An 18,517-nucleotide genomic window follows, 5' to 3' on the forward strand; every position below is an offset into this window, starting at 1 on the left:
CCAGTTTGGGTAGATAGTGCCCCAGTATAGCTAGTATAGTGCCTAGTATAGTGCCCAGTATGGGTAGGTAGTGCCCCAGTATAGTGCCCAGTATAGCTAGTATAGTGCCCAGTATGGGTAGGTAGTGCCCCAATATAGCGCCACGTATAGCTATTATAGTGCCCAGTATAGCTAGTATAGTGCCCAGTATGGGTGGGTAGTGGCCCAGTATAGCTAGTATAGCGCCTAGTATAGTGCCCAGTATGGGTAGTTAGTGCCCCAGTATAGGCTCCCCCACGGCCGCCACTGCTGTTACCTTAGCTGGCGGCTGCTTCCTTATATTCCCCTCTCCTGCGTGTTATTTTGATTCACAGGCTGCTGTGATGAGGCAGATGCAGGAGAGTGGCTTCCTGTAGCGGCCATCGCTGTTGCCAGGGGTACCGCTTTCCTGCTTCTGCCTCATCACAGCAGCCGGGAGACATGCTGCTGTGAATCAAAATAACACGGAGGAGAGGGGAATATAAGGAAGCGGCCACCAGCTAAGATAACAGCAGGGGTTGAGAGGACAGACCCGCGAGAGGACAGGGGTTGAGAGGACAGACCTTCAAACGCCCCACGGACCGGAAGTGGGCCGCAGACTGGGGGTTGGGGACCCCTGCAAAGGACCACTGTAACGAGAGGGATATGGAGGCTGCCATGTTTATTTCCTTTTAAGCAATACCAGTTGCCTGGCTGCCCAGCTGATACTTTGCCTCTAATACATTTTGCCATAGAACCTGAACTAGCATGCAGCAGATCCGGTGTTTCTGGTATTATTGTCAGATTTGACAAGCTTGTTTCTGGTGTTGTTCAGTCACTACTGCAGCCAAATAGGATCAGCAGGGCTGCCAGGCAACTGGTATTGTTTAAAGGGAAATAAATATGGCATCCTCCATATTCTTCTCACTTCAATTGTACTTTAATACTGGAACTTTTGCACAGGACAGAAGGAAAACAGAGAAATGCACCCTGTATGTATTTAGAGAGTTTAGTCTGTTTAATTCCCCCTCATTTGTATCTAATCACAAGTTGTAATTTCATCTCTTCTCTGTGTCACATGAATGAGATGCCTGATAAGCTCATTTGAAAGCACAGTGTGTCAGCAATATGTCTGCTTCCATGAATCAGGAAGTATACACACTGCAGATTCTGCATCTAGACCCATTGAGTTATACTCCTGTTTGCCTGATGAAGCAGGACCACACCTGCGAAACGCGTTGCACTAAGTGGAGTTAAATAAAACGTTTTTTTGTATTGATATATTGTGACTCAATTGAGTTCTATATTTTTGAGGGAGGTAAGTCCACCTGAACATCCCCCTCTTTTAGACGGTTTTTAAACATTTTTATTCTACTCTGGCGCCTCTGTACACCAAGCCTTGCTGAAATCTTGATTCCACCCTCGGTGGAGGGGTGCTACCCCGTTTCCTATCTACAGAGAGCGACATCTTAATAACCTGAGTGGGGTCAGGTTCTAATACTCCCCACCTGCATTTGAAGTGGTTGCCTATGGGTAACCCATGTTTGTGAGTATATCTTAATATTTTGCTTTAAACCACAACCAACTTAACAATACTACACCATATTGGGCTCTCGATTTCTCTTTGTTCTTCCAAGCACGCTCAGTTCAGGTGTCTTTTAAGAATAAGGGTTAAGGTGGCCATACACTGGTCGATTTGCCATCAGATCGGACCAACAGATCCCTCTCTGATCGAATCTGATCAGAGAGGGATCATATGGCTGCCTTTACTGCAAACAGATTGTGAATCGATTTCAGCATGAAACCGATCACAATCTGTGAAGCTGCCGCCGCCAACTTCCCCCATCATACATCCGGCCGGCGCGTGTCCCCCGGTCTCCGCTGTCTTCTCCTCCGTGCTCGGCTCCTCCAGCTTCACTGAACTTCCTGCCGGGAAAGTTTAAACAGTAGAGTGCGCTCTACTGTTTAAACTTCCTGCCGGGACAGGAAGTTCAGTGAAGCTGGAGGAGCTGAGCACGGAGAAGTGACAGCGGAGACCAGGGGACACGCGCCGGCGGAACAGGTAATGTATTGCCGCTAGTGTCGGTCGTCGAGCATTCGAACGCCGCTATCGACGCACTCCTGACCCTCCGGCGATCGAGCAAAATATTCCGCACGGAGGGATCGACAGGAATTGACGGGAACGATTGATTCTGGACGGAAATCGATCGTTCTGTCAGCGTTTGCGCAACAATTTCACAGCAGATTTGATCACAGTGATCGAATATGCTGTATATCGGAGGGAATATCGCTAGGTGTATGGGCCCCTTAAGTTCTTTATTTGCAAATGAATGTTCATCTTATGTTTGTTTTCTCTTTGTGTGCACCTTAAAGGGAACCTAAAGTTAGAGAAATATGGAGGCTGCCGTATTTGTTTACTTTAAAACTACCAGTTGCCTGGCAGTCTTGCTGATGTTTAGGGTATCAGAAAGCATGTGGCCAGTCTAGTCAGACTTCAGTGAAATATCTATATTGCATGCTTGTTCAGGGTCTTTGGCCAATAGTATTAGAGGCAGAGGATCAGCAGCGCAGCCAGGCAGTTTGCATCGTTCTAAAGTGTACCGTAAGGGAAGTCGGAGTGCCCCAAACGGGTATTTCAGTAGAGGCTTCCCCAATCTCCCACCCCTCACCTCCACCTTCACCGATTCAGTGCTGGGAACCTCCGCACTCCTGTCTTGGATTGAGTGCAGCCACACTGCACAGACTCAGGACATCGTTAGCAGTTGCACTGAGCCGATCGGTCTCAGATTTTCCACAGAGCTTTAGAGACTTAATGGTACAGTGTAGGCACAAGGCGTCCTGCGCACTGTGGCCATGCTTGTTCAGACAGGAGTGCTGCCACAAACTTCAAGAGGGTCCCATTGCTGTATCTGTGGTCGCAGGGAGGACATGGAGGACCCGTAGTTTAACCATTTAAGTACCAGCGGTCTCTGCCCCCTTAAGGACCACAGACCGATGGTACCAGAAACGTCGGAATAGCGATGAATACCGACTAATCGCCGCCACCACCGCACGTTGGGAACCTGGGCCAACCACTATGACGGCAGAGTTCCTTTGAGCCGGTCAGGAGACGCTTTCATTTGCTCCTGACCCTGCCTATCAATGTAAGCCAATGGTAGCCGCTCACGTTGATAGACAGCGTCAGGAGCCAATAAAATTGGCTCCTGACCTGCTCACAGGGCTCTGCCGTTTATAGAGACAGCAGAGCAAGTGAGCTGCGGCGGGGAGACAGCGGTAAGTATAAATCGACACCATGGCATATCTTAGGATAAGGACAACTGAAATGAGTTAAATGGAGGCTGCCATTAGGGCTGTGAAGTCAGAGAAATTTTTGGTACCTGGAGTTGATGGTTCCATAAACTCGGAGTCAAATGATTTTTGTACCGACTCCACAGCCCTGGCTGCCATATTTATTTATTTTTTAAACACCAGTTGCTTTTCCTTTCAAACATCAGAAACATTCTATAAGATTTCACAATGTCAGAAACACCTGATCTGCTGCATGCTTGTTCAGGGTCTATGGCTAAAAGTATTAGAGGCAGAGGATCAGCAGGATTGCCAGGCAACTGGTATTGCTTAACCTCCCCAGCGGTATGGACAGAAATGTCCATCCATAAAAACATGCTGTGGACAGTGTAAACGTGCATACACATGAATACTCTCCTGCACTGTATACTAGACCCTTGCTTGACACATTTTGGCAAGTTACAGGAAAAAAAAAGTTTTAAAAATAAATGTTATCACTTTTTGCAAAGAAATGCTGGGAAAATTGAATGCCGGGGAGGTTAAAGAGAAACTCCAACCTAGAATTGAACTTTATCCCAATCAGTAGCTGATACCCCCTTTTACATGAGAAATATAATGCTTTTCACAAACCGACCATCGGGGCGCTGTATGACTGATTTTGTGCTGAAACCCCTCCCACAGGAAGCTCTGAGTACCGCGGTACTCTGGGCAAACTGCCACAATGTAACAATGTTCACAGACAGGAATTAGCTGTTTACAGCTGTCTCTAACAGCCAAAACAGCTAGGAGCAGCTACATAACCTGCCCACAGTCAAAATGTCACCATGTAATAAATGTCAGAATGTAAATCGGGGAGTGGAAAGATTTTACAATGAGCAAACACTGACTAAATCATTTATACATAATTATGGTAAAAAATGAAGCACTTTTTTTACTACATTATTTTCACTGGAGTTCCTCTTTAAATAGAAATAAATATGGCATCCTCCATTTCCTTCTTGCTTCATTTGTCATTCGAGTCTGCCTTAATTACACTTTCTGTAAGTATGAGAATGCGCTCATGAGGGTAGCATTGCATTGCATTTTGTTGTGTTATTTAGTTTGTGCATTCTAGCTGTCTTTTTACTGGTTTGTTTTAACAGCAGAGTATGCAGTCACTGCCCTGCAGCAAGCTGTGCTTAACCTGAACTTGGAGCCTGGAAATGGGAAGGTTGTGGCTGACAAAGATAAAGGTGATTTAGGTATTACATTTTTTGATGTTTCCTACTATCCAATACTGCTTTTCAGGTTAGTTGAAGTGTGTGGGTAGCTGAATGATTCGGATAGGACCTGTGTTCTCAACATGTGAAATACCTACCCCTGTGAGTACTTGGGTTGGATTTATGGTGTACTGGAAGTCATAGACAATCTTTTGCAGAGAGTCTTGGTGTTTAAATTGATCATGTATAAAGCCTGAATAAGTATTTGTAGGTAATCACGAGGGTCGTCCAGAAAGCAGCAACCACTTTTTTCTGCTAAGCAAGCTATTTTTTCAGTGTAATACTTGCATCTATGAGGTTAACAGTGTTCTCCCCAGGCTCTTTTAGGCGGGTGCGCCACCCAGCTAATCTTGGTGATTACCTGGCTGTCATCAGCTCACCTCCCCTCCTATGCTGTAAGCAGAGCTGCATCGGCCCTGCATTCCCTGTCACACATCCGGCAACTTTTCCATGCCACCCAGCCTGAAAAAAATTCTGGGGAGAACACTGGGTTAACCTCTTCGATCCCTTCGCCCCTTATGTGACTGCAGAACGGCAGTAACTGTTTGTTCAGCAGCTTTAACCTGAAGGTGTCCATTTGCCAATCCCTCCAACTCATAGGTGAGGAACGTGATGCTACTATAGGAAACAGTTTGGAAACCTTATAAAAAGATATAGCCACTTAATAGTCTGAGCAGTTGGGGTGATGCTGTCTAGGCAGCTGATGGAGCCTGTAGACCAGGGATGTCAAACCGGTCCATCGAGGGCCAAGGTCCTCACACCTTTTTTACACAGCTCAAATTAATTGATGGTTTTGAATCAGGAAAGGTGTGGTCCATCGGGTAGAACACATTCCTGTTTCTCAGTCCATCTTAAACACTGGCATGGATCTGGCTCTCCAGGCCTGGAGTTCGACACCTGTGCTGTAGACGGACCTGCTGAACTGACTGCTTCTTAAGGTGCGTACACACATGCGACTATAGTCGTTTGAAACGACTGTTCCCCGATCCTTTCAAACGACGATCGTTTAAAAAAAAAAAAGCAACCAACGACTATTAAGTCTAATGACGGACGAGCTAGATCGTTAACAACGAACGCTCTAGCTTGGCGGATTTTTTCAAACGACAATCGTTTGCAAAAGTAGTACATAGTTGGAAAACGGTCATTCGTACTAGGCTTGACATGCGCATTTTGCTATTTTTCCATAGAACTTTTCATTTTTATGCGCAAGTGCAATAGTTGCTTTACGTGATGTAACGTTCGTTCTAACAATCAGATCATTACACACCTTTAAAAGCTAACTTAGGGAGGCGCATGCACGGCGCTAGAGAGGACGGATGTAACTCCTCGCTGCTCCGCTTTTAGACTGACTGCCACCGCTAAAATAAGCCATTTTCCAGCTACCCAACTGCTGCCAAACGCCTAGGTGGGATATCGGACCATGTCCAGAACAAAAAAGAACAAGTCTGGAGACGATACAAGCTCCCTGAACCAACCTACGCAGCTGCCATCCATCACGCCGGGCCGGACCACTCGATCCAAGATGGGCGACAACACGATGCAGCCATCCCGAAGTCCCTCTCCTGTCCAAGACGACAACAGTAATGATATCTTCGAAGGTCAGGATGAGGAGGAACAAGCCTCAATTCCCTCCGCGTCACAAGGAAGCCTAATTGCAACAATCCAGAAGGTTTTCAGAATCGAGCTGAGGGCCGCAGTGAAGGACATCAAAATGGAGATCAGAGAGCTCGGTGGACGGGTCGCCGACCTAGAAAAACAAACCGCCGACCTTACTGATACTCTCGCTACTGATAAGGCCCTTATTGATGCGCAAGCAGAAAAGATCGACACTCTCGAGCTGAGGCTCGAGGACGCCGAGAACAGAAATCGAAGAGCTAACCTTCGCATCAGGGGCCTGCCCGAGAACGTCACTGACCTCAAGCCTATGGCACTCAAGCTGTTTAGTGCCTTACTCCCACAAATGGATCAACCATCTGTCCGTATAGTCCGGATCCACAGGGCCCTCTATAAGCCTCGCAATACAGATCTCCCGCGTGACATCGTGCTGAAGCTGCACCATGAGGAAGTCCGGGACCTGTTGTTGGAAGCTGCCCGCAACCTCACAAACCTACCAGATCTTCCCGACACGGTCCAGCTATTCGCCGACCTGGCCCCCACAACTATACAGCGCAGACGGGCTCTTCGTCCTATCACTCTTTCCTTGCAGAAGGCAGCGGTCAAGTACAGATGGGGATTCCCCTTCTCCCTCAACTTCATGCATAATGGCCGCAGCCACACGTGCCGCACACTGGAGGAAGGTAAAAAGATCCTACAGGCTGCGTCCATTCCCGCTAAACCGATGCCTCCGGTCCCTCTTCCTCAGCGTTCCTCACGTCCAGCGAGAGTCTGGTCCTCAAAAAGAGGCCGACTACGTGCTTCTCAGGATCAAGCCTGAGCTGGGCCCACTACCCCTCTCGCAATCTCCGTCGACATGCCCCCTTGGGTTGGTGTCCAAACACCCTTTACTTTTCCGAGACACGGTCACCAGAGGTGCTGACAAGATCACTTGCCGATTAATGGACAAGATCCCGTGAGTACACCTATGGTTTGAAACTGAATAAACATTAAGTCTTAGATTTCTGGGGTGAAAAATAGTCAGCATAAATGGCCGTTACCGTTTTCGCCATTATGCGGATATGACTGCCACTGCTTTTTTCATAAACTTCTGATATTTGTGATGCAACGCGTTACCTTTAAGGCCATAGGCTATCAAACGCAAGAGTTTGAACACGAACTTTGAACTTCATGTCATCACAATCTCCTTTGCCTGTCACCTAAGGTTAGAAGCTTATGGCTTGACCTTGCACTGGGACAGACCACATCAGAAACGGCCGTTCCTCTCATTATTACTCGATTCCAAGTCACCTATAATGATTATACCCCGGGATCTTTAGTACTCAGCTCTGTAGCACCTCTACTTAAAAGTATACCTATTAGAGCATGTCCTGCAACCATGGTTGGGAAAGGTTAACCTTTAACATCATAGCTATTTCGGTTCTATGCATTTTTATGTCACTGTTTATCATAATAAGCCACTAGGTGGCAGCGTTGGTATGTTAATTGAATTGTATAGCTTTGCTTTTCACATGAAAATTTATTCGAGATGTGGCACAAAGTCTGAGTGTTCAAGTGCTGCCTCACCATTATGAACTGTGCTGCCGGCTTTGTTTTATTGCTGGCAACCCACTTCATACTTAAGGGATATTTGTCCCCCCAGGATGTTCTCGAACATCTCACGGCTCACAATGAGCCATGTTGGCTAAGCTTATTAATTATATAATTTTATATATATCTTGTTCAGTGTTCTCCCCAGAATTTTTTTCCAGCCGGGTGGCATGAAAAAGTAACTGGGTGGCATTAAATGGGCGTGGCCATGATGTGTCAGAAAATGGGCGTGCTCATGACAGGGTGTAGCTAACTGTGATGTAGCAATGTAATGCAAAAGGGCCCTAATTTTTTTTCCCCAAAACACAGGCAAATTGTCCATAAAAGTAATTACACCGGCTTTCCCCAAAAACACATACCGGTATATAAGAAGGTTGCATTTCCCCCACAAAACACACACACATACACACACCCACACAACAATGCAGCGTAGCGTTTCCCTCAAGATGTGGTGGTCTCATGATGCGATCATGCCAATATGACAGAAATCTGAGGAATGTCTCAAAGAATGAAGGTGGTTCTGAAAGCAAAAAGGGGTCTAACTCAGTACTAGCAAGAATCAGAATCAGACACAATAGAACAGACATTATGCCACATATAAAATCCAGAAACCATTACTCAAAATGTCCAATCCATAAACCATTACTCAAAATGTCCAATCCATAAATCATTATAAAAAATGTTAAATGCAGAAACGATTACCCCAATGTCAAATGTAGGTCAGGCTGATGGCTAGTGGAGTGGGCTAGTCTGTTAGGTAGGTCAGGCTGCCCGCTAGTGGGGTAGGTAGGTATGCAAGGCTGCTACCTAGTGGTATGGGTAGGTAGGTAGGTCAGGCTGGTTGTTCGTGGGGTGGGTGGCAAAGTAGGTAAGGCTGGCGGCTAGTGGGGTGGGTGGATGGCAAATTAGGTCAGGCTGGAGGCTAGTGGGGTGGGTGGCAAAGAAGGTCAGGCTAGTGGGGTGGGTGAGTGGCAAAGTAGGTCAGACTGGTGGCTAGTGGGGAGGATGGCAAAGTAGGTAAGGCTGGAGGCTAGTGGGGTGGTGGGTAGCAAAGTAGTTCAGGCTGGTGGCTAGTGGGGTGGGTGGGTGGCAAAGTAGTTCAGGTTGGTGGCTAGTGGGGTGGTGGGTAGCAAAGTAATTCAGACTGGTGGCTAGTGGGGTGGGTGGCAAAGTAGGTCAGGCTGGTGGCTAGTGGGGTGGGAGGGTGGCAAAGTAGGTCAGGCTAGTGGGGTGGGTGGGTGGCAAAATAGGTCAGAATGGTGGGGTGGGAGGGTGGCAAAGTAGGTCAGGCTAGTGGGGTGGGTGGGTGGCAAAGTAGGTCAGGCTGGTGGCTAGTGGGGTGGGTGGCAAAGTAGGTCAGGCTGGTGGCTAGTGGGGTGGGTGGCAAAGTAGGTAAGAATGGTGGCTAGTGGGGTGGGAGGATGGCAAAGTAGGTCAGGCTAGTGGGGTGGGTGGGTGGCAAAGTAGGTCAGGCTGGTGGCTAGTGGGGTGGGTGGCAAAGTAGGTCAGGCTGGTGGCTAGTGGGGTGGGTGGCAAAGTAGGTCAGGCTGGTGGCTAGTGGGGTGGGTGGGTGTCAAAGTAGGTCAGGCTGGTGGCTAGTGGGGTGGGTGGGAGGCAAAGTAGGTCAGGCTGGAGGCTAGTGGGGTGGGTGGGTGGGTGGGTGGCAAAGTAGTTCAGGCTGGTGGCTAGTGGGGTGGTGGGTAGCAAAGTAATTCAGGCTGGTGGCTAGTGGAGTGGGTGGGAGGCTAAGTAGTTCAGGCTGGTGGCTAGTGGGGTTGGTGGGGGGGCAAAGAAAGTCAAGCTGGTGGCTAGTGGGGTGGGTGGTGGCAAAGTAGGTCAGTCTGGTGGCTAGTGGGGTGTGTGAGTTTGTAGGTAGGTCCCCTCCTCCCTCTTGGTTAGCATGGCAGCAGGTTGCTCCTCACATTGTATGCTGTGAAATCCTCCGCTGCTTCCCGAAGGTCTCCCCCAGCTTCTGCACCCGATGACAGGCAGGCAGGCTGCAGTACACTGATAGCCCGGATTCCTCCAAAGCCCTGCTGATTGCCCAGATTCCTCCATCCTCCTCTGCCAGCAAGCGGCATGCGTGCCAAGCCAACCACCGCGAGCGAGTCCGTAGCGAGGCAGCTTTCTATTGGCCGGTGGGGGATACAGACGCGCCTTGATTGGTGGGGGACGCTGACTAATCCCGCCCAGTTCACGCATCACTGCGAGACTGGAAGAGGAGCTTACTACACTAAAAAGTGTTCCAGGCTGCGGGGCCGCCATTTTTCTGGAGGATCGACGCGCAGATTAAAATACTATGAAAAAATGATGCCTTAAGGGTTCAAAACAGGCGGGCGGGGTTTCAAAACCAGCCGGGCGGCCCGCCCACTTGATTAGTCCCGGGGAGAACACTGTTTTATGTAACTTTTTTCTCACTACTATATTGGTTGGTACGCGCATTCAAAAGTATCCGGGAGGAGACAGGGTAATCTCCAAGACACAGGTAACATTTCACTGCTTATCAAAGCAACTTCAAAATATCCCGGACCAATGTCCTTGATTAATATTATATCTCATAACACTAAGGGCCTCAATTCGCCGCAAAAGAGGCGAAAAGCATTCATTGATTATCAAAAATGTTCCCCAGATATAATCTGCCTTCAGAAGACGCATTTTACAAAGTGGGCAACTCCTAAATACTATCATAAAAATTATCAAAGATTCTTTGTCTCCTCTGCGGATACAAAACATAGAGGTGTGGTAACCCTGCTACACAACTCTCTACCATTCGTTCTAGATAAATGTATAACGGATTCAGCTGGCTGCTATGTAGCTCTCTTTGGGGCAATACAATCCCTCCAGGTATGCATAATTAACCTATATGCACCCCCGGAATCCCACCTAACCCCCCTAAGAGAAATCTTGAAATTACTAGAAGAATACCCTAACATCTCTATAATCTGGGCAGGTGACTTTAATATAGTCCTAAATCCTTCACTGGACAGATCACATACCACACCATCCCCAAAACAAAAGCATCAATCTACTTCACTAAATAAACTTCTAACCTCAGCTCATCTTATAGATACCTGGAGAGAACATAATCCCCTTGCACGTGGATATACCTTTTACTCTCGCTCCCATCATACCTGCTCCAGAATAGACATGATTCTCCTATCTACTCCACTGATACCTAATTTAACGTTCACATTATTAGTGCATGGTCGGACCATGACATTGTTTGGACAGCTTGCGCCTCCCTGACTACTCCCCTAACTCGTCCCAGGTGGAGATTAAGTGAGAGCCTGCTTGCAGATGGTGAAATAGTTCTTGACCTAGAAGAGCACCTCACAGAATACTTCAGATTAAATGACACCACTGACATTAGACCAGACATACTGTGGCTAGCCCACAAACCCACAATTAGGGGGTCAGATAATTAAAATAAAATTAAAAATAAAATAAATGCCTCACAACGCAAAAAATCTATGACAGAAAAACCAACGTGCACTAGAACACAGATTAGCTCAACTTCGCCTAGCCCATACACACCAACCTTCTAGATACCGCCAAAAACAGAGTCCACCCAATCACAAATAAACATTATACTATCAAATCGCACTAAAAAGGCGATCCGTTGGACGAGATCGAAGGTATATGCCCAATACAACAAGCCCAGCACATGGCTTGCCAGAAAATTACGCCAGACCCAATCTTTAAACAAAGTTATTCAAATTAGAACTAAAACAGGAGCCATCACTTCGGACTCACTAAAAATACACAGAGTTCGCAGACTATTATCAATCTTTATATGCAGCGAAAAATAACGAACAATCATCCCATCCTTCGGAGTTTTTAAATGATCTGAGAACCCCATACCTTCGCCCTGAGAAAGCTCTAGCCCTAAACCTGCCAATTTCAGAATTGGAAGTCCAACTGGCTATCAAACACCTGAAACAAGGTAAGGCCCCCGGGCCAGATGGCTTTTCGGCCATATATTATAAAAAAATTTAAGAAAACCCTGACTCCCTATCTCATCAAACTATTTAATGCTATCTTGAAGGGTAAATCATTGGCCCCTGAGTTTTTACAATCCACTATTGCAGTGATCCCCAAGCCAAAAAGGGACCCTCTAGATATTAAAAATTACAGGCCCATCTCATTGCTCAACCTAGACTATAAACTATTTACATCAATCCTAGTGTCAAGGCTTAATAAGGTTTTGGGCCCATTAATTCACAGATATCAAGTGGGGTTCATCCTCCAACGGCAGGCCTCTGACAACGTCAGAAAAGTCGTGGACCTTCTCCATGTCGCCACTTCCAATAAGCTTCCCATAGCTCTGGTCTCGCTCGACATGGAGAAGGCCTTTGACACAATCGACTGGCCATACATGCTGCAGGCTCTCCAAAAAGTGGGAATAGGAGGCTCCTTTCTAAAAGCTATACAAACCCTATACTTCACTCCCGCAGCCCAACTAAAGCTACCCACTAACAAACCAACAACAATCCCTATCCAAAGGGGAACACGACAAGGCTGCCCACTGTCACCCGCCCTTTTTGCCTTAACTGTAGAACCGCTAGCAGCCAAAATACGCGCTTCACCTGACATTCAAGGAATAACAGTTGCAGGGACCAACTATAAAGCCAACCTGTTCGCAGCCGACCTACTCCTTACCCTCACATCCCCCCCATACATCCCTGCCTAATTTAATAGACTTAATGAAAATATTTGGCGGTGTTTCAGGTCTTTCCCTTAAAGGGAATGTCCAAGCAAAATAAAAAAATGAGTTTCACTTACCTGGGGCTTCTCCCAGCCCCATGCAGCCATCCTATGCCCTCGTAGTCACTCACTGCTGCTCCAGTCCTCCGCTGGCAGCTTGCCGACCTCGGAGGTCGGCGGGACGCATTGCGTACATTTTTACGCATTCCCGCTAGTGCAGGAACATCAACACATACATTTTTACGCATTACTGGTTCAATGCGTAAAAATTTACGCATTGAACCAGTAACGCGTAAAAATGTATGTGTTGATGTTCCTGCACTAGCGGGAATGCGTAAAAATGTACGCAATGCGTCCCGCCGACCTCCGAGGTCAGAAAGCTGCCAGCGCGGGGCTGGAGCAGCAGTGAGTGACTACGAGGGCACAGAATGGCTGCATGGGGCTGGTAGAAGCCCCAGGTAAGTGAAACTCTTTTTTTATTTTTATTTTTTATTTTGCTTGAACCTTCCCTTTAACATCGCCAAATCTGAGGTAATCTTCGCTAACTTAACTAAAACACAGGCTGCTGCTATTACCTCCTCCCTGGACCTCTTACTACAAAACAAATATATTACATATCTTGGAGTTAAAATTTCAGCTAATCCCAAAGAGCTATTTAATTTAAACTATAAACCAACGCTGGCTTCCTTAAAGCAGGATCTGTTAAAATGGAATTCACCCACTTTGTCTTGGACTGGGAGAGTCCAGGCGGTTAGAATGACTCTTCTTCCTCATCTCCTATATCTGTTCAGGACACTACCAGTCCTAGTAACCAAAGCCTCTCTTAAAGATCTGCAGCTCTCCATTTTCAAATTCATAACAAATAACAAACGTGCTAGGATAAATCAAAAAACAATGTATATGAACAGAAGCAGGAGTGGAATGGGAGTCCCAGACTTATTTAGCTATTACTAAGCCTCTCAAATAGCACAAATTGCCCAGATACATGCTGAGAATAATCCCTCCTTATGGGCCGAAATAGAAAACGGCTTACTACAACCTGTCACTTTTCACGCTCTGCAATGGTCGTCTCGCATATCCCCATCCAAATACCAAAAATTGTCTCCGCTAACAGCACATTCCATAATGATTTGGAATAGACTTAAAATTCAAAAGGGGCTACAGTCAGATACCCCCCCTCCAGACCCCTCTATTTGGCAACCCCAATTTTCCCCCTGGTCTAGAACAAGGGGCATTCAAATGGTGGAGAGAAAAGGGATTTATTGTTCTTAAAAACTTCTTAGTAAATAATTTACCCACTTGGACCCAATTTAAAGAGACTACTTCCTTCCCACCTTTCGAATATGTTCATGCCATCCAAATCTATCATTTCATAAAATCAATTTGCCCAGGCAATGTCACATTCCCACCCAGGACCACGTATGAAGCCTGGTGCGCCCTACACCCTCTAGAAGGAGGCCTTATCTCCTATATTTACTGACCTGCTCTCTCAGCCAACGGAATTCACAAACACCCGTACAATGCTTCAATGGGAAAGGGACTTGGGCACTACTTGGTCTAAATGCTGCTTAACACTTACAAAAGGCAGCAGCTATTTTTCTCATATCGAAACCAACTATAAAATACTGCACAGAACCTATATAACCCCCATTAAAATGCATGCAATATCGCAGACCAACTCCCCCCTATGTTTTAGAGGTTGCGGTTTGCCTGGAACTATTGATCATATCTGGTGGTTCTGCCCCATTGTAAAAAGATATTGGGACCAAATCACTTCTATTTTGAGCACGGCCGTAGAAAAGTCTCTTTCACCAGACCCCTTGCTTCTACTTCTGGGAGACAAACCTTTTGGATGGAATTACCCCCAACACAGGCTCTCGCAACATATAGCCAAGGCTGCCAGAATCCACATTGCACGTCAATGGAGGCAACCAACATTATCGATAGATCTTACTGATCACATCATCACTGACATATTAATTTCTGAACGAACTTTAGCCATAATCAATGATACCACAAATGCCTTTACTAGAACCTGGCAGCCTTGGCTCTCCTGCTCCCATACACTGGGCCTTCGCTCTTGTGCCCTTACTTTTGAGCAACATTATGTGATACTGCTGATTGTCCTATGTTCCCACCCGGATAACAACCTTACTTCATCTGCCTGTAACTAACCAATAACGTTTAGCTGACATTTTGCTACTCTCGTTTTGAGTAGACTGTGTTACCAATTTCCTTTTTATGATTGCTTATGTTATGTTATGCAACGCCCCTTATCAAGGGCTTCTGAATAGCGATTCTGTAACTAACTGAATATGTCAATAAAATGCCTTTGAAACTAAAAGCTAACTTAGGTCGTTCTTTCGTCAATTAAAAGTTAGTTTGTCGTTCACAACGAACAATCGTATGTGTGTACGTAGCTTTAGACGGAATGGCAACCATGACAGTATGATGTAAAATGTGTTCCATTCAGCTGCAGAACCAAAGTAATGAGCCCTTAACAGCAATAGTTCCTCAGACAGGCAGTTTTTTGTCTTCAATTTTCCTTTAGGAGATCTGGGCATAGATAAAAATGCTACTGTTTAACCTTTTGCAATGTAGAAAAAAAAATACAAAGGGACCTCTGACTTGGTCTTAGTAGGACCAGCGCATTCTGTACCATTTAAATCTCAATCTGTCACAACGGGTCCGCTTTAAAGCAAACTTGAAGTGTACAAAACGTATTATATAATGAATTGTATGTGTAGTACAGATAAAGAATAAAACATTAGTAGCCAAGAAAAAAGTCTCATATTTTATTTTCAGTTATATAGCTTTTTTTATTTTATTTTTTTTATAACCTTGCATCATACTGTCACAGTTATAAAACTACACTCTGTCTTTTTTATGTTATAAACAAAAGAAATAATGACCCTTTGAACTTTCCTGCAGTAAAACCTTATCTCACGCTATCTCTCACTTTTTTCGTGGCTGTTTTAAAGGACCAATTGTAAAATTTAAAATGTGTATAAACATACAGTGATGTGAAAAACTATTTGCCCCCTTCCTGATTTCTTATTCTTTTGCATGTTTGTCACACTTAATGGTTTTTGATGAGCAGAAACCTTTAACTATTAGTCAAAGATAACATAATTGAACACAAAATGCAGTTTTAAATGATGGTTTTTATTATTTAGTGAGGAAAAAAACTCCAAATCTACATGGCCCTGTGTGAAAAGTGATTGCCCCCCCTTGTTAAAAAATAACTTAACAGTGGTTTATCACACCTGAGTTCAATTTCTGTAGTCACCCCCTGGCCTGATTACTGCTACACCTGTTTCAATCAAGAAATCACTTAAAGAGTAACTGTCAGGCTGCAAAAGCTAATTTAAACCTCTATTCTCCTGTGTTAAACAGTTTAGAAGGAAGCCAAAAAGGCAATACTGAAGTTAAAAAATCTCTCTTACCTTTGATGTGTGCTTGTAACTCAGCCCAGCTCACAGCACTGAAAAATCACGGCATATGTTCCGTTAGAGTATACTGCATGAGTCCGCTATTGTTCCTAGCCACATGGCTAATTAATATTCACTGCACAGTGGTGTTGTCCGGATCATGAACCATTAGGATCTTTTTGTTTTAGTCGAATCATCAGGAAGCCGGGAGGACATGACGACACAATTGGCTTCATAGGAGACAGACAAACATGGAGCCTGTCATGAGCTGTCAGGAGCATCATTCTCTGCAAATACTATATAAAAATTCTGTGAAATCCAAACGTGGACAGTGAAATGCATATGTAATGTAAGTACAGCCAATATTTAGCTACTGATATATGTGTTTTTTTTTCTCTGAGACCTTATACCTAACAGCTCCTCTTTAAATAGGAGCTATCTGACACAGAACAGTAGACCAAAAGCACCTCAAAAGCTAGACATCATGCCAAGATCCAAAGAAATTCAGGAACAAATGAGAACAAAAGTAATTGAGATCTATCAGTCTGATAAAGGTTATAAAGCCATTTCTAAAGCTTTGGGACTCCAGCGAACCAGAGTGAGAGCCATTATCCACAAATGGCAAAAACGTGGAACAGCGATGAACCTTCCCAGGAGTGGCCGGCCGACCAAAATTACCCCAAGAGCGCAGAGAAAACTCATCCGAGAGGCCACAATGACCCCAAGACAACATCTAAAGAACTACAGGCCTCACTTGCCTCAATTAAGGTCAGTGTTCACGACTCCACCATAAGAAAGAGACCTGGGCAAAAACGGCGTGCATGGCAGATATCCAAGACGCAAACCTCTTTTAAGCAAAAAGAACATTAAAGAGACTCTGTAACAAATTTTACAGCCTTAGTTCTTCTATCCTATAAGTTCCTATGCCTGTTCTAATGTGCTCTGGCTTACTGCAGCCTTTCCTAATTGCACTGTCTCTTGTAATAAATCTTATCTCCTTTCCTCCTTCGTGTCTGTCGGGCTAAGGCTTGAATGTGTGGAATGTGCAGGGCTGCTTGTGATTGGATAGAAGCGATACACACCCTCTGCAGGCCCCCTGCACACTCTGTATGACTCACACACTCTGTTTATGTGAGCCTATCACAAGCTGGTTAGTTTGTTTGTAAACACTGCCTAAAACTGTTAATTACAAGCCAGAATTGCAGCAGAGAATAGCAGAAACAGCACAGAGGGGCACAGGAGAAAATAAGGAATAGAATGGTATGCTTTTTAGTGTAAGAATATTAGAGTACAGATTCTTATTAAGGCTCGTCTCAATTTTGCTAAAAAAATCTCAATGATTGCCAAGACTTTTGGGAAAATACCTTGTGGACCAACGAGACAAAAGTTTAACTTTTTGGAAGGTGCGTGTCCCGTTACATCTGGCGTGAAAGTAACACAGCATTTCAGCAAAAGAACATCATACCAACAGTAACATATGGTGGTGGTAGTGTGATGGTCTGGGGTTGTTTTGCTGCTTCAGGACCTGGAAGGCTTGCTGTGATAGATGGAACCATGAATTCTACTGTCTACCAAAAAATCCTGAAGGAGAATGTCCGGCCATCTGTTCGTCAACTCAAGCTGAAGCGATCTTGGGTGCTGCAGCAGGACAATGACCCAAAACACACCAGCAAATCCACCTCTGAATGGCTGAAGAAAAACAAAATGAAGACTTTGGAGTGGCCTAGTCAAAGTCCTGACCTGAATCCTATTGAGATGTTGTGGCATGACCTTAAAAAGGCGGTTCATGCTAGAAAACCCTCAGATAAAGCTGAATTACAACAATTCTGCAAAGATGAGTGGGCCAAAATTCCTCCAGAGCGCTGTAAAAGACTTGTTGAAAGTTATCGCAAACGCTTGATTGCAGTTATTGCTTCTAAGGGTGGCCCAACCAGTTATTAGGTTCAGGGGGCAATTTCTTTTTCACACAGGGCCATGTAGATTTGGAGTTTTTTTTTTTTCTCACTAAATAATAAAAACCATCATTTAAAACTGCATTTTGTGTTCAATTATGTTATCTTTGACTAATAGTTAACGGTTTTTGATGAGCAGAAACATTTAAGTGTGACAAACGTGCAAAAGAATAAGAAATCAGGAAGGGGGCAAATAATTTTTCACATCACTGTATACAAAGTAATTTTCTTCCAGAGTAAAATGAGCTATAAATTACTTTTCTCCTATGTTGCTGTCACTTACAGAAGGTAGTAGAAATCTGACAGAACTGACAGGTTTTGGACTAGTCCATCTCTTCATGGGGGATTCTCAGCAAGGCTCTTATTCTATATAAAGACCCTCCCTGAAAAAGATTTATGCAATGATGCTGGTTTCTTTTTTGGCAGTAAACTGCCATTCACTAAGTACTTTTGAAAATAAACAAAACCCTGAGAATCCCCCATGAAGAGATGGACTAGTCAAAAACCTGCCGGTTCTGTCAGATTTCTACTACTTACTGTAAGTGACAGCAACATAGGAGAAAAGTAATTTATGGCTCCTTATAGTCTGGAAGAAACGTACTTCTATGTGTGAGTTTATATGTATTTGAAATTTTGCGATTTTAGCGATAGTGGTCCTTTAAGTGCTTCAGAAAACAGGACTGTA

The 18,517-nt window shown here is 45.0% G+C and overlaps 1 protein-coding gene across 7 annotated transcripts in view; it reads left to right on the forward strand.

Annotated features, from left to right (window-relative positions):
* Positions 1 to 18,517, forward strand: part of TDRD6 (tudor domain containing 6) — a 65,842-nt gene that overhangs the window by 9,609 nt on the left and 37,716 nt on the right. For 5 of the 7 annotated variants that reach the window (XM_068280184.1, XM_068280185.1, XM_068280189.1 and 2 more), the window contains exon 2: positions 4,425 to 4,523. In XM_068280184.1, the coding sequence (XP_068136285.1) occupies positions 4,425 to 4,523 (99 nt within the window). The remainder of the gene's footprint in view (positions 1 to 4,424; positions 4,524 to 18,517) is intronic. The other 2 variants (XM_068280187.1, XM_068280186.1) reach the window with 2 other exon arrangements.

The sequence above is a fragment of the Hyperolius riggenbachi genome, chromosome 4 (assembly GCF_040937935.1).
Source record: "Hyperolius riggenbachi isolate aHypRig1 chromosome 4, aHypRig1.pri, whole genome shotgun sequence".
Taxonomy (NCBI): domain Eukaryota; kingdom Metazoa; phylum Chordata; class Amphibia; order Anura; family Hyperoliidae; genus Hyperolius; species Hyperolius riggenbachi.